At 43.7% G+C, this 15,775-nt stretch overlaps 1 protein-coding gene across 7 annotated transcripts in view; it reads left to right on the top strand.

Annotated features, from left to right (window-relative positions):
• The window catches only part of Piezo2 (piezo type mechanosensitive ion channel component 2), a 373,285-nt gene that overhangs the window by 254,785 nt on the left and 102,725 nt on the right, over window positions 1-15,775 (top strand). For 6 of the 7 annotated variants that reach the window (XM_087896005.1, XM_087895998.1, XM_087896002.1 and 3 more), the window contains 4 exons: window positions 6,325-6,487; window positions 9,565-9,684; window positions 11,852-11,890; window positions 13,147-13,285. In XM_087896005.1, coding sequence (XP_087752131.1) covers window positions 6,325-6,487; window positions 9,565-9,684; window positions 11,852-11,890; window positions 13,147-13,285 — 461 coding nt within the window. The remainder of the gene's footprint in view (window positions 1-6,324; window positions 6,488-9,564; window positions 9,685-11,851; window positions 11,891-13,146; window positions 13,286-15,775) is intronic. The other variant, XM_087895999.1, reaches the window with a different exon arrangement.

Genomic DNA, 15,775 nt, shown 5'->3' on the forward strand with positions numbered 1-15,775 from the left:
GGCTTTGTCTGCGATGCAAAGAAGGCAGAGTGACCTCCGACTGAGTGAGTGGTCTCCGTGCATAAAGCATGCTCGACTGGAGACCTGTATCTGAGTATGCTTAGTTCAGGTCGTGCCTCATATTTTACAGGTTCAAAAACTGGTAAGCAAGAATGTCTGTTGGTAGAGACTTTGGCATTTGAATGAGTGAACTTTATCTTAGGTCCCCTGAAAATAAAGATGTTAGGATGAGAACAGTAAACATCAGACAGTGCAAGAGGTGGCATCCTCTGCACATGACCAGCTAGAAGGAGCACCCTCTCCTCCTCCTCTCCTCCTCTCCTCCAAGCTTGTTCTCTGCCCTGCAGCCTGGATGTGATGCGCCCGTCTCTCCTTCACCGCTTCTCTCCCTCTCTTCCTCCATCCAGTTTCCTGTTGATTTCAAAAGATAGGAGGCTGAAATGAGATTAAGACCTGTGAGGATTATTTGTCCCAAAATAATCATTTTTTTTTCTGGTTGGAAAGAGTGTTCTTGCTGGCATCATTAGAGGATTTAACACTTGCCTTAGGTTTTTATCAACCCATTACACACGTGCTCATTCTAGTGAGCTGATGCTTACTTAATTAAAGAATGTGGCTTCCCATGAGAGACTGACTAGGTCATAGAGGGCTCTGGACTCTTGAAAAGAAAAAAAGGTAAATTAAAAGTATAGTGTCTTACCTTCACACCATCAGCATGGTTGCTCTGCATACAGACACACACACACACACACACACACACACACACACACACACACACACACTCACACTCAGGTATGCAGACTTTGAAACCGTTTGCATTGCTGATGGAAATTAAGATGGTACAGCCACTTTGGAAGACTGTACTATGGGTCCCCAAAAGGGTACACACAGAATCACCTTCAAGTTTGAAACCTTAACAGAATCAAAAGCAAATTAGCTCCATCTTGACCAAATCTAGTTACATAGTCCAAAAAGTAGAATGGTGGCTTCCAAGAACTGGGAAAGAGACAAAGGGCAATTGTTGATTGGCTAGAGTTCCAGATTTGCAGGATGAAAACATCCTGGGTATTAATTGCCCAAGGTTATTAATAAATGTGTACTTCTGGACAGTGTCTGTAAACACACTTAACACGGGAGTGTATGATAGTATCTTTGACAGTTACAGTTACTTTTGAAATGTGGGGGTGGGCGCAACACTAGCGTTTCTTTCACGTTGACCGGACTGCAGTGGAGACCAAGCAGATGTCTGAGTGAACCTGAAAACAGGTGGTGGCTTCCACATAAGTCTGCCAACGTGTGCAAGTAGAAACAAACATCCTGTCAGGTCACCATCTCCATGCTATCAGATGCTACAGAGCCTTGGAGGGAGAGAGACCAGCTTAACTCCCCTGGGGAGACATCTAGAACGAGGACTGTAGAGCATGAGGACCAGCTGCAGGGATGTGGGGGCGAGGGACAAAGGCAGAGTCAAAGAAGGTGACGAGAGAGCCCGCTTGCTCCTCTGCCACCTTCTATATTACAAAGAGTGAATAAGCTTTGCGTACAGTGCTCTGAGCACAATACCTCTTGAGAGGATCGGCCAGGTGGCCTCATACTTCGCCTCTTTGGGGCATTTGATTCTGTCCCTGTTTCTGTGCCTTAAACTAGGTAAATTAGCAGCTATCCGTTACCCAAAGCATGCTAATTTTATGAAGAAAAAGGAGGATGTGTGGTCCCAGTTCTAGAGATTGGAGGGCGTGGTGTCAGCAATGGCTGGGTCTTAGAGGACCTGATGGCAGAATTCAGGAGCCTAGGTGGGAGAGGTGACATCAACAAATAAGAAGACAGTGGGAGATGCAGGGTCTCACAGTCCCATCTGAAGGAGATCCTCTGAACATGATCACTCTATTAGAATCACTATCCCAGAGCACGAAACTTCTAGAACAAGCCACCTCCAGCCCACAGCACCTGTGCTCTCAGATATTCTTAAGCAGCGCTGACCTACATACATTCACTTAATGCTTCACTCAGATGCCGAAGAGCAAGATTCTTGTTCTCAGCCCAAAGAACAATAAATATCTACTCTATGTGACCCAAGATGCATGTGAGGTAAATGGCAGTGGGTTTCTTGATCCTTGTGTTATACGTTTATTCTGCTTTTTTTTTTCTTTTTTTAAATTTTCCAAACCAAGATGGTGAAAGTCATGGATGTCGCAGTGACATTTCTCTGAATACTGCTGTGAGAATCCTAAGTTCCTTCCTTTCTGTTTCAGAAGGAGAAACATTACCATCCTTAATCCTTATTCCTCCCACAACCATGACCGCTTCCACGTTACAAGTTATTCTTAGTGTCTTAATTCAGTTAAATATGTTTGCACACAAAACCTTTACATGTGGTGTGTCCTGAAGACAAGATGACAAGAAAATAGAATTTGACTGAATAGCAAAACAGAGTCCAGAAACTAAAAATAGAAATTGAGATTATGACAAGAAACGAAAGTTTTCTGGGGTGTGGTGGAACTCTACTACGGAGACACTGGCAGTCCTGAGAAGACTGTGAGGATAGGGTCAGGCTTGGCAGCACCCATCCCTCTTACTACACATTAGTAGTAAGAGGGAGTCTTTGGTCACATGCTACCATCTCTGTCTTCCCATCCCCACCCCAAAACCTTTCCAATTGCACCAGATCCCCATGCTCTCTCTTCTCTAACCTACCTGTCTCCTCTCTTATGGACTAACTGACCCAACGTCATGCTTTCTCCCATGGCCTACTCTTGACAGCTGTTGTCATCAGACACAGGCAGGACCTCACACCACCTTCCACTGGGGTGTCTCAGTGAGTCTCTGCGTGCACGCCTCATGCAGTCATTTTTCCTTTGGTTGTCAGTGCCAAGAAGAAATCCTGGAAAAGGAAAGACTAAGCAGATTATCTAATGATGAGATTCTGCACAGACTTCCGGAATTCTGACACTAGAAAGGATGTGAAATTTCCAGTACAAAGGTCTCATCTGACATGCAAATGTTTGCTACAGTATATAATCTGTGTGTGTGGGGGGGAGATGACGGAGGGAAGGAGAGAGAGAGAGAAAGAGAAAGAGAGAGAGAGAGAGAGAGAGAGAGAGAGAGAGAGAGAGAGAATAGGTCTTACACTATTTACCCTGTTTAAAAAAAAAACAAAATTCTAATAATGGATAATTCATGGATAGCCTGTTGTCATATTTTGTAGTTTGAGTTTGATGCGACCCTAGCATACTTATATGTTTAGATATGTGGTTTCCAGCTGGTGGCAGTATTTAAGAAGTTATAGACCCTTTGGGCCATGTGCCCCATATGGTGAGTTTAGACCACTGGAGATGAAGGCTCTAGCTGAGGCCCACTCTGGCTAGAGCTTGCCGTTTCCCGATCCACCACGATGCAAGGGGCTGTGGCCACCCATGTCCTCGCCAGTCTTTCCCACAGTGAAGACTTCATAGTCTGAGGCATAACCCACAATAATCCCTCCCCCACCGACGTTGCTTCTGTCAGGTTTTGTTTATAGTGATGAGAATAGTTAGAGAAGCTATTCTGTAGTTTTGCCCGTTTGTTGAGGCCAGTGGGCTACAGATCAAACCGCGAGTCTGTTTCTTCAGTGTTGATGTAGAGATGTGCAAATTCAGTCTGGAGTAAGACATGGTGTTGTTTGGAAGGGATGAGAAGCTGGTTGTGTAGTGAAATAGTTGGCTTTTTTTGGTGAGCACCTGTGCGGAGTTACTATTGAATGTCTGAGGGAGCCTAGCTAGGTCTATGCTAAAGATGATGAGTTTTTTTTCCAGTTGGAGGAAGGTGAAGCCTCCTGCTCAGATTAGCCCCAAATTCTCCAGCTTACCTGATGAGCTTTTCATTCCATGTTCTCTATATAGAAGTCCGCATTGTCATCTAGGGCTATGAAAGCATTTTCAGGAAGTTTTAGGGTTCTAAATGGAGTATAATACTTCATCCTCTTTTGAGTTTTATCCATTTTATTTTGCCTTTGATTGACATGTATTAATTGTACATGTAAATGTATTCAACCACTTCTTATATGTTTTATTTTCTCTTAATTAGGATGTATTAGTTGTATATATTGATGTAATACAATCTGATCTTTCAATACTGGATGCAATATATTTTTATTTCAAACCTAATTTCAATAAAGACTTCTTACTGAGCTTAAGAAAAAAGATCTCTATAATAAAGACCTCTATAATAAAGCAAATTTATTATAGGAAGTGCCAATTCAGTTGGCATGTGTGAAACTGAAGAGGATTGGATTTCCTTTTGGCTTTCTTTGAAAGGCAAGCTCAGCAGTGCACGTACACTGCCCTTCATTGATAGAGAAAACACAGCACATGTGATATTTGATGATCTTACACCTGCACAGAGCATGCTTGGTTCAAGCGAAAGAATATATGCCGGACATAGTGTTGCCCACAGGAGGCAGAGGCAGGCGGATGTCTGTCTTCAAGGCTAGTCTACATAGGGAGTTTCAGGTCATCCAAGGTTGTATAGTGAAGCCTATTTGAAAAGGGAAGGAAGGGGGAGGAAGATGAGCAGAAGGAAGGAAGTTAGTAATTTCTTTTAGAAATTGTAAAAATTAGGCTAGAGAGATGGCTCATTGGTTAAGAGCACTAGCTACTCTTGCAGAGGACTCTATTTTGATACCCAACTCCCATACGATGCCCCACAACTGTCTGTAACTTTAATCCAGGGAATCTGATGCCTCTTTTGGCTTCCCTGGGTACCAGACATCCATATAGTATGTATACAACCGTGCAGGCAAAACCCTCATACACATAAAATAAATAAATGCGTAAAAAGACTCAGCACAAACAATAGAAAGAGCTGGAGCTCATCCATGTGGAAAAACTTAACCATTTATTAGCATCATTGATTAGAAAACGACACGCCAAAATGACTTTCTTAATATGTCACATTTTTGACAGTTCTTAACAAATCATATTTTGCACACTTTCCAATTATGTAATCAGGAACTTTCAGGCTACATAGTAGAAATTAGTATTAAAAATAAGCCATTCCAAATTTTAACAAGCACCATGAAGTTTCCTTTCAAAGTAAGTCTTTAGTTACCAAGCTTTGAAAAACTCAAATCGCCCATAAATGAAGCCTGACAGAAATAAACTTCACAGAAATTCTACTATATAATATTTGGCTTTTAGGTCTGAGCTGTAGAACTCTGACCAAGTTCAATATTTGCTCCCATAATACTGGCGCTGAGAAATTATTCGTGCCAAGTCTGATGTGAATTGAAATATTTGCTCATTTGATTGACCTCACTAGCATGTTATCACACATTTGGAATTTCAATAATTCCATAATTTTGATAGGGTTGAGAGGCAGCTAAAATATAAATTTCTAAAAACTGTGTCAGGATTTAGTGCAATCTGCATTTTGAATCAACATAGAGATCCTGTGGCTAATGCGGTGTCAGATTTGCTTACATGCTCACATGTGACAAGGGTGGGTTCTAAGCAACAGAAGCTTGTCTGGGGAAACTGTACGTTCAGTCCTGAAAACTCTTTTCTCCCTCTCTCCCTCCCTCCCTTCCCCCTTTAAAGTTTTGTTTTATGTGTATGGGTGTTTTTTCCTGCATGTGTGTTTGTGCACCACATGGGTGCAGCACCCGTGAAGGCAGAAGAGGGCATCGGGTCCCCAGACAAATGATTGTGAGTGGCCATGTGGGTGCTAAGAATTGAACCCAGATCCTCTGGAAGAGTAACCAGTGCTCTTAACTGCTGAGCCAGCTCTCCAGCTTCCTTTATGAGCAGGAACATTACCACCCTTCAGTCTTTACTCCTCCCATAACTGTGATCACCTGATTCATGGTGCACTTGGCTTCAATTATATATGCTTGCAGGTAAAACCTGTCCTACTAAGCTGTCCTGAAAACAAGATGACAAGACACATTCTATGTTCAGAAGAACTTAAAATTTAACTAGCACCAAAGTAACTAATTAAAAGTTCAAATTATGATACAGATAAAACTGTCGTAGGTCATAAGGAAAATGCCACTTCGGAGATCTGGGAAGTCTTGAGGATTCCAAGAAGATAGAATGAGGCAGCAAGATGGAGTCTTTGATCTCACTTTATCATTTCTGAGTTTCTTCCCAGCCCAGCTTCTCAACCCGGCAATATGCTAACGGTTGTTCAGATCCCTTGTCTCCCTCCTACTTACCCAACCTTGAAGTGTGCATGAATATTAGATGTCTCTGTATATATTATGTAATTGCATGGCTTTATATCTACCCTCAAGTGTGTAAACCTGTCATGGTTGACTGCGGCTATCCACGCTTCTCTGTCTTTGAACAGGTTGTTTGGAATCAAATCCGTTATCCAAACGGACTGCTCCAGCACCTGGAAGATCATAGTGAACCCAGAGCTGTCCTGGTATCACCATGCCAACCCCATCCTCCTGCTGGTGATGTACTACACGCTGGCCACGCTGATCCGCATCTGGCTGCAAGAGCCCCTTGTAAGGACCTGGAAACATTTCCTAATCTTATCTGCACTGTACCTGGAATGTCTGGGAGATGTGGTTGTCCCTCCCGAGCATCTACTCAGCGCTATTTCAGCAGCACCGTAGTTTTCCTAGTGTTGATATAATTCTACAAGTATTGAGTGAGTGCAAATGCAGCCTGCACAGATGCCAGCTCCCTGTCAAAAGCACCAGTGTGTGTGTGTTGCTACAAATGGCAGCTGGTAACAATAATGACAGATTAATTTTTATTTGACACTCCCTAAGCCAGGAGGCAGTGTGCTGGCTGCTTTTGTGTATCCTTCTTTCCACCCTTAAATAGCTAAAGCATGTGTATTGTGCTTGTCTCATAGGTGAAGGGAACTAAGAGAAATAAGCGTTCTGACGTCACATGCTTACTGGATGGTACAGATTGAGTTCATGCCTAAATTTGACAGCACAGTTAGTCTTAGAGACCATACAACCCTGTATTCCAATGTTCTCTGACACCTCTGGCCTCTGAGGATTGAAGCCATCATAGAAGTTCAACTTTCACTGGTACCCATGACTTCCATTGTGAGGCATGGAGATTAGGACTTTCCCCTCAAGCAGCATGGAACACTAGCTTTTTCCCTATAGGTATACTAACAAGAGCTTGACACTTGGGACAGGAAGATCAATACATATGTGGTTTCCCCTTTCTTCTCTGTCCGCGGTCCTTTGCTGTCTCCTTGATGTGACATCTGTTTTAAGGCAGGCAGGGAATTGGTGCTTGAAAAAGGCGCCTTTCTCCTTTCTACCTGCAGCGGGCACTGCACAGGTATGACAAACCCAGACGGAGATGCAGCTGCATCTAAATTGCTGCTAGCCTTGGGCCTGGGAGCAGTTTTCATTTTTCTCTTTCCTGCTCTTACTCTCATTGAATGTGCTAGGATTACTAGGGTTACCGGTTTCAGGAGACACATCGTGAGGGTCAGATGTGTATTGGGCTAACTTATAGACCAATATGACATAACAGTAGACAAGACACAGCCACTGAAACTTGGTGTTCTACAAGATAAACAAAGAAGCAAACCAAAATACAGCTCCCCCCAAAGTAACTGCAATCCAAATTAAACGGTGTCAAGGAAACTGGATGAGGCACATGCCTCCTTCTATCCCTGGCAGAATTGCCACCTGCAGTAGTTAAGACCAGGTTCTCAGGTCTCATCCTTGTTAGTTCCATTTGCATGGATGTCTTCATGTTGGGGCCCAAATAATGAAAACAAAGCAATGGATAGTTTTTGAGAGGTCAAAAAAAAAAAAGGAATCATCTTGAGTTACAACTTTATCCCATTCTTTTTTTAAATTGATTATTCTAATAAAAGTCTTTAAGATTGTATTGTTAGCCTCCTCCATAAACACATGATCATGTGTATACATATGTGTTATATCTATGACATATATGTATATATATATATATATCATCAATAGAATTTTCACACAAAACTTAAAATGTGTGAAGGGAGGAAACTATCTTTGAATAACGTCATGTACATTACAGGAATTAAGATCTTCAAGTTATTAAGATTTCCCAGTGTGTTTATCTCTTCCCATTGCATTTCATGTAGCTATCCAGGTAATACAGTAGCTTAGTGACAGGTTTGTGTGATTCTCTGGTGTTAATATCATGGACCATCTCTGGAGCTGGGGAGACAGAGAAAGCTGTGAAGGCAATGGTCTGAGCTGTAGGCTCTGCAGGCAACAATAGTGTTCAAACCAATGTCTGTGGGGCAAGTGGAACACAGCCCTTAGAACAAGTGTCAAGCATCACAATCTGCCATTTAAGTGGGATGAGGCAGAAAAGCTTCTTGTTGAGGCCATGTGAGAAAACAAGAGACAAAAATAGCAGTTTCAGAACGCTCTGGCACATTTGGTGAAGAATGCCAGCCATCATATGTGAGCTCTGAGGTGAAAGTCTACCAAACCTGTAAGAAAGGGGTGGGCAGGAAGAGGAGGAGGAGGAGAGCGTATCAGGAGGTAAATATCCGAATGATGCTCCCCATCGCACAATGGGGTTGCTTCCCAGTGAAGTCATCCTAACTTGAAAATACTCTGGTCACAAATGCATTAATAATGCACCTGGCCTGCTGTCCATCACAGCCTAACATGGACTACTCAGACCACAGAGCCTGAAGTTGCAGAAGTCATATATTGCAAAGACTGCATTATAATGTTGTATCATTTCTTATAGCACAGTGAGTGTTGAAAGTGATCAACAGTACAGTCGCATGAATGTTCACCTCTAGCTGCAGGTATTGTAAGTCTAAGTACCATTCTTACTGGATGCGTTATCACTTATGATCTTTGTGAAGTGAAAAATGACTAGGTTGTCTCACCACAAGTTGGAGCTATGTGTATGTGGCTGGCTCTGGCCTCTGGAAGGTAAGATGCTTTCCTTGGGTGCTCTGCTGCACATTGAACCCCACGATTGGGCAGTGAGCTCAGATCCAAACCTTCTACTCCAATATGAGTTACACAGCAATTCCCTCTTTACAGGAACACCTTTGCTTGAAAGACTCCCTAGTCTGCTCAATCCTTCTGTTCCCATTACTCTGTGAGTGCTCCAGATGAATCAATCTTTACTAAATAAAGGACTGGACATGTGACACATGTCTGTGATCCTAGCATCTGTAGCCTGAGTCACAGGAATTGTAAGTTTAAGGCCAATCTGAGCTAGAGAGCAAAATTCTGGGTTTAAAAAGATTTTAATGGGAGATTCACCTGTGAGTGGCTTACACCATTAACTGTGTACTCTTTTCGAAGTGCTTGCCCTAAGAACCAGCTGCATTGCTTCTTTATGGCGCAGGTTAGAATACACATGGAGAGTCATGGGTATTTCACGTCTGTAACATGTGAAGCTTTAGCAGAACCAGACAACAATCCATAGTGATGGCCCTATGAAAGACATGACAGTGTTTTGTCATCACTTGTAGGAGAGTGTTGATCAAAATCCCATCTATGTCATACGCTCACTCTGAACACATGAGGCAAAGAGCCGCGGTGTGTGGATCTGCCTTGGGAAGCAGAGCTGTTCCCATGATTCTGTCTTTCAGGTGCAGGATGAGATGGCAAAGGAAGACGAGGGCGCCCTGGACTGCAGCTCTACTCAGAACACGGCAGAGAGGAGGCGGAGCCTGTGGTATGCCACCCAGTACCCAACAGATGAGAGAAAAGTAAGGCACAGAGCAAGAGTGCTCGGCTTCCATTTAGTTTTCTGCGTCTGTGTTCTGCTGTTGAATGTGGGGTTCAATACCAGTGGTCAGCTCACTTATAGAAATAATATGTCTTAGGCAGCCATTTCCAAAACCCTCTGTCAAAGTCAAACCTGGGGCTTCTAAAGGAAGTAGTGACCCCATCAGACCCCAGAAGAGAACAATTTTATATATCCATCACTTTGACTGAAATATATTAATCCTAAAAAGAAATTTTGATTTTTTTAAAAAAAATTAAAATAGTTAAAACAAAGTAAGCAAACTGTTGGCACTGAGAGATGGTAGCTTATACTACAGCAGAGTTGTTCCGTGTGTCAAGTAGTTGGTCACTGTGGTAACTCCATAACCATCTGGGGACGGCCCAGCCTCTGCCTGCATGTGGTTATGGGCCTCTTGGATTTTTAGGCACTGGCAGGGTGAGTGTGTTGGTTCATATAATTCCTGTAATGTGTAAGTTATATGTCATATATCACTAGTACCAGTCAGCTTGAATTCATTCTAGCTGGTGCTAGACCAAATTAAGAGCCTGTTTGCAAACTCATCAAGATATATATTCTTGTTTTGAATGGGCCTGGCAAGTTAGTCCCAGAATTTTAGAGAACCCAGAAGGAAACTCCGACAGAAGAATTTCTTCAAGGCAGACGAGTTTCTTCAAGGCACACAGCCCTGCTCTCACTGCCGGTGTCTTGTGAGGGAGGACAGCACCATCGGGCGGATGGGATGCTTCCGCAGGGCTGGTGGAATGCAACGTGGCACAGGTGTGGTGCACCATGGGACGGGCGTCATGCCTGAGATACCTAAAGGGTTGCTCTTGTCTCCCTGGTGTTGTCAGGCCTATTTCACCAAATAGTAAGAGAGAATAGTGAGAGCAGGTGCAAACTAAGTCCCATAGTGTGCTGAGGGTCCCAAGACCCTGTCAAGAGAGAAAAGGTCACAATTATTTCTGGTCATATGTTGATCTCTGTGTAATGGCTAAAACGCCACGGTGCCAGACTGCAAATCAAAGCCAAAACCCCCAATATAGCAGTGATTGTAGAGCCACCACCGCCACCACCTCCACCACCACTGATGCTGGGTATACACAGAAAACAAAATAAAAGCCATTTCTCCTAAGAACCTTCATGAAGAACCAGGAACAAAAGCCAAACATGGCATGAGGATAGCCCACACAGTGAACATTGGCCCAATAAGATGACAATGACGTCAGAAATTCTTCCGGCCTGTGATGTGGTATCACAGTATCAGAGCCCAAAACGTGGTTCATATGGTAAAATCACCCTGTTGAAATAGCTCTAGTGCAGCCTAAGTGTGTAGCGTGTATAGATTCCACTAGAGGTGCAACCGCATGCTAGGCCGCCACATCCATTTATTGTTCGTTGCTGACTTCCTCAGAGCCGTCTCTAGCCCTCCAAGCTTCATCCACAGCAAGCTGCCCCTTTGAAGTGGATTGTTCTTACCTTTTCTATCATATTTTTATAGCACCTAATTTTAGGTATATATATCTATGATCTTTGTGCTTCCTCTGGGGCTAGTCTGCAGTGTGGTAGCCTGCCATCAAGTTTGTAGCTTGGGCGTGGTAACCTGTGCCCGATCTCATGGTAATGGAACAGGCTGTACCTTTGAGATTAGTGTCATGAAGGTATCACACGGAAGTGAGGTTGCCTAATGATGCGGTCCTCACAGTACGCCCAGGCATGACGCAGCACACGCCTGTGTTCGTTTTCTCTGATATTAACTTGGAATTACATGCTTTTTAAACACTCTGCATGACAGAGCAGGACTTCTGAATAGCATGCCATGTCCAAAATCTGGGCAAAGTCCTGATGAGAAGTACAGAGTGTTCTAGAGTCACGGGAGGACAAGGATCCCTGTGTCCGTAAAAGTGTTTATAATCTTATGGCTTATGATTGCTTATTTGTTTGTATAACTGAACGGCAGAGTTGGGAAATGGTTAAATAAGCGATGACTTCCAGATCAGTGCTCTGTTGTGTTTTGCATGGCCTTCTAACATACTAGCGTCCCGCTAGGGAGAGGTTGGGTTTACATATAGGAACATGTACAAATGAAGATATGCTTTCAACTGCTTTGAGCTTACCATTAACACGCTGTCCCACCTTGCCTTTTGCAGCTTTTATCCATGACCCAAGATGACTACAAACCATCTGATGTTAGTATATCCTTAGAATTGTCATTTATGCTTATGTAAGTGACTTCGAAGCGGCAAGTGGAGTTAGAGCCTCTAATTATATTTGAGCTACCTGTAAATTTCCATAAACTTTTCAATTTTTTTTCCAGAAACCATATCGGATTTATTACTCTAAAAATTCTGACGCATGTGATATGATAGACTGATTAGAATATGCAAAACGTATTTATACCTCGAAAAAGCCCTATTTGGAGCATTGTTGTTTTGTGTGTAGGCATATGTGTGTGCATATGTGTACCTGTTTGTGTATCTGGGAGTGCACACATATGTGTAGGTGCATATGTGTGTGTAGGTAAATGTGCATGTGTGTGTACGAGTATGGAAGCCAGAGGACAACCTTGGGTGCCATTCCTCAGGAGCTGTCCCCCAACTGCTGTTTTCTAAAGCAGTGTTCTCACTGACCTGGACCTTTCTTTAGTCTCTGTAGTCTCTGTCAACTGGTCAGTGAGTTGTTTTTTTTTTTTTGTCTCCCTAGCTCTGAGACTACAAAGATTACAATACTACAAAGACTACCATGCCTGCCTTTCTTTGCGTAGATTGTGGAATCAAATTCAGGTCCCTGTTCTTGACAAGCAGGCACCGTACTGACCAAGTTAGCATTCCTAGCCCTATTGACTTGCCTGACTTTAAAACATCCCCATCCATAGTTGTGCTAATTATTACATAAATGGGAGGTATTGCCTATCTGTTTATTTATATTTATCTCAAATACATAATCTAGAGAAATGGGAGGAAAAGAATGCCCAAGTATTTGCACTTAATGTACCGTAGCCCTGCAGCTGGAATGTCTCACCCGAGACCTGAAGAACATTTGCTTAGCCCTGTGTAAAGCAAGTGGGGTCTGGAACAAGATGAGGGTGGAGCCCCGGGGAAGGTATGGAGCACTACATAGCCAGATGGTTGGAAGATTGCCATAGAGAGAGTAGACCTCAGTCAGGGTGGGCTCCACAAGCCTTTTACAGGAGTTTGCATTATAGTGAGGTCAAAGACTGTCCCCTGGTTTGTGGCAGAAGGACAGAAAGATTGGGGATGCATTTTACTCTACTAGTCTGTGGAGCACACAGGGTCCATCTTGATAAAAATATTTGGAGATTTATCAAATGGTTCAGCCACTAATCAGCTTTTCATCCTGGGTTATGTGTGGAGGAAGGCAGAGGAGTGACTGCCGAGAGGCCAGACCGTAATCACTGCTGTCCTCTTTCCTGCTCCTCCGGCAGGGCCTGCTGGTGACCGTGAATGGCAACCCTGTGGACTACCACACCATCCACCCCAGCCTACCCCTAGAGAATGGTCCTGCCAAGACTGAGCTGTATACTACTCCCCAGTACCGATGGGAGCCCTCGGAGGAATCCTCAGGTAAGGCCTCCAGGGGAGTGAACAGACTCGCTCAGGGCTGGGCTCCACTCTCTATCATTTGTAAAGTTGCCGCCACTTCCTGTTGTTTCCTGTGTAATTTGGTTCTCTGCTTCCCAGCAGCCTCTGTTTTTAAGCAGGGATATTGCCATCCATGACCTGGAACATCAAGCCTGTTTTCTTAGTGCTCCGTTTACACCAGTACACTTTGATTCACGTGTGACTCTTGCACACAAAATAAGTGGCAGGAGGGACGGGGGACCTTGAAAAATAAAATGTGAGAAAAAAAAAAAGAATTTGAGCCTGCTAACATTTGTGAAACAGGTTCTTGCTGAGCAGCCCTGCCTGGCCTGCATACACATCGGGCTGGCCTCAGACTTGAGTAATTCCCTTGCCTGCATTTCCCACATGCTGTGATTGCAAACATGAGAAACTTCACCTGGCAACATGTTAACTTTTTATGGCATTCAACCTATGTGTAAGTGTTTTATACACACACACACACACACCTACATACATATGTGTGGGGGGGATGTATCTATCCATATGCTGGTTTTTCTATTAGCTAATGTGAAGACTGAAAGTTTTTCTAGTTAATCTTTTAGAATATTTTTAAAGAAGATGCTTTTTTTAACTACACTAAAAATAAGAGAAGGCTGGATGATTTACCCCCACCCCTGGTGAGGGGAGCCATAGCATCAAACAGGGAGCCTCAGAACATTGGCACGGTACCCAGTAACAGACACTTTTAAAGGTAGGGGGCAGAGGAAGGGGACAATCATTGCTGACGGCAGTGAGAGGAGGAGAGACCAGGGGAAACAACCCCCCTTATTAACCACCAGCGCAGTGGTAAGAGGCCATTCAGAGACAAACCCTGCTCTTCTGGCTGCTGATGCTCTCTCTCTCTAGCAGCCCAGAGCAGATGTCGTGGAACTACATGCTGAAACCCAGGAAGCAGAATATCTCTAGACCGCAGAGAAGAACTTTTAAATCCAAACCATACAGTATTCAGGACGGGAGATACCTAGTCAGAGTCGGAGTCTCTCAGGGGATACAAAGTCAGGTTCAGGAGTGTGTGGCTCACTTTAGGAAGGACCACACAGAGGAGGGGCCAACACTACGGTTAAACCTATGAAGGTCCTGGCAGAGAAGTGACTGCCATTCCACACCACACACTCATTCTCTCTCTCTCTCTCTCTCTCTCTCTCTCTCTCTCTCTCTCTCTCTCTTTCTCTCTCTTACACACACACACACACACACATACACACACACACATACATACACACATGCACACACGCACACACATATACACACACACCATACCAAGGTCTTGGCATGCTGGTAATTCTCATATCCATTTGTTGTATCTTTTCTTGCTGGGCATGATTCATGAATTTTACTTTAAACCTTAGTCTCGTCCAACCATAATGTTGCAGAATTTAGAGACACTGGATTGTTGCCCCAAAACCTGACTGCAGCCAGTGCAGAAGAAACTGAGTCATCACTGTTCTGTGAATAGTTTGTTCTGCCTCACGTGGTATAGCTGTTATACCTTATTAAAAGTCAAAAGGAGCTGATGTAGATCAATATTCAGTACTATACAGTCTCTCTGGGTCAGGTGTCTGGTGTCACAAGGCCGGATCCTCTGGCTTAAGGTCCATCATCTAGTTCTGGTCATTCTTAAGGCTGAGGCTACCTTCTCATCTGGAGGCCTGACTGGGGCAGAATCTTCCTCTAACCCTGCTTTTCAGCTGCTGCTGACCCGAGACTTGCCAACTGATGGCCAGCTGGACACGTCAGGTCCTGACTGCCTCAGTCCCTGCATTGGGAAGTTACAACACCGTAGCTGGTTTCTCTCTAAAAGCAAGACAGTGGTTGGTCGAGAGAAGATTCCAGGAGTGAACGCCACATTCCTTTCCAACTGAATCTGGTTGGGCTGAGAATGTAGCTCAGTGACAGACATTTTTCTAGCTTACATGGAGCCTTAGGTCCATTCCCCAACACCAAAACAAACAAAAAACAAAATAGAAAACCTGATTCTGGGAAGTGACAGTCCATCTCTTCTAGATAGTTCTATTCAAGAGGCAAGATATACAAGTCAAGAATACCAGAGGATGGAATCGTTGAGATCATCTTAGAGGGAACTCTCTCTACTTCCTTCAGTGGAACTTTCCTGCTCAGCATTCCTGGGCCCTTATCTCCATTAAGCAGAACTCACTGCATCTGTTTCTCTTCTAGAGACCATATTAGTTGGAAACACTTCCTAGCTCGGAAGACTCTGGCCAAACCACACACATGACGTAGTGTGGAAGGTGACTTTGTGAGAGATGTCAACTGTAAAGAGAGACTGCTTTTCACTTCCCAGCCACCCCGACCCAAATAATCACACAAAAACTATATTAATGACAACACTGTTTGGCCAGTGGCTCAAGCATATTCCTAGCTAGCTCTTATATCTTAAATTAACCCATTTCTAGTATTTTATATTTTACC

This window comes from Myodes glareolus, chromosome 13, assembly GCF_982192425.1.
Source record: "Myodes glareolus chromosome 13, mMyoGla1.1, whole genome shotgun sequence".
NCBI classification, from domain to species: domain Eukaryota; kingdom Metazoa; phylum Chordata; class Mammalia; order Rodentia; family Cricetidae; genus Myodes; species Myodes glareolus.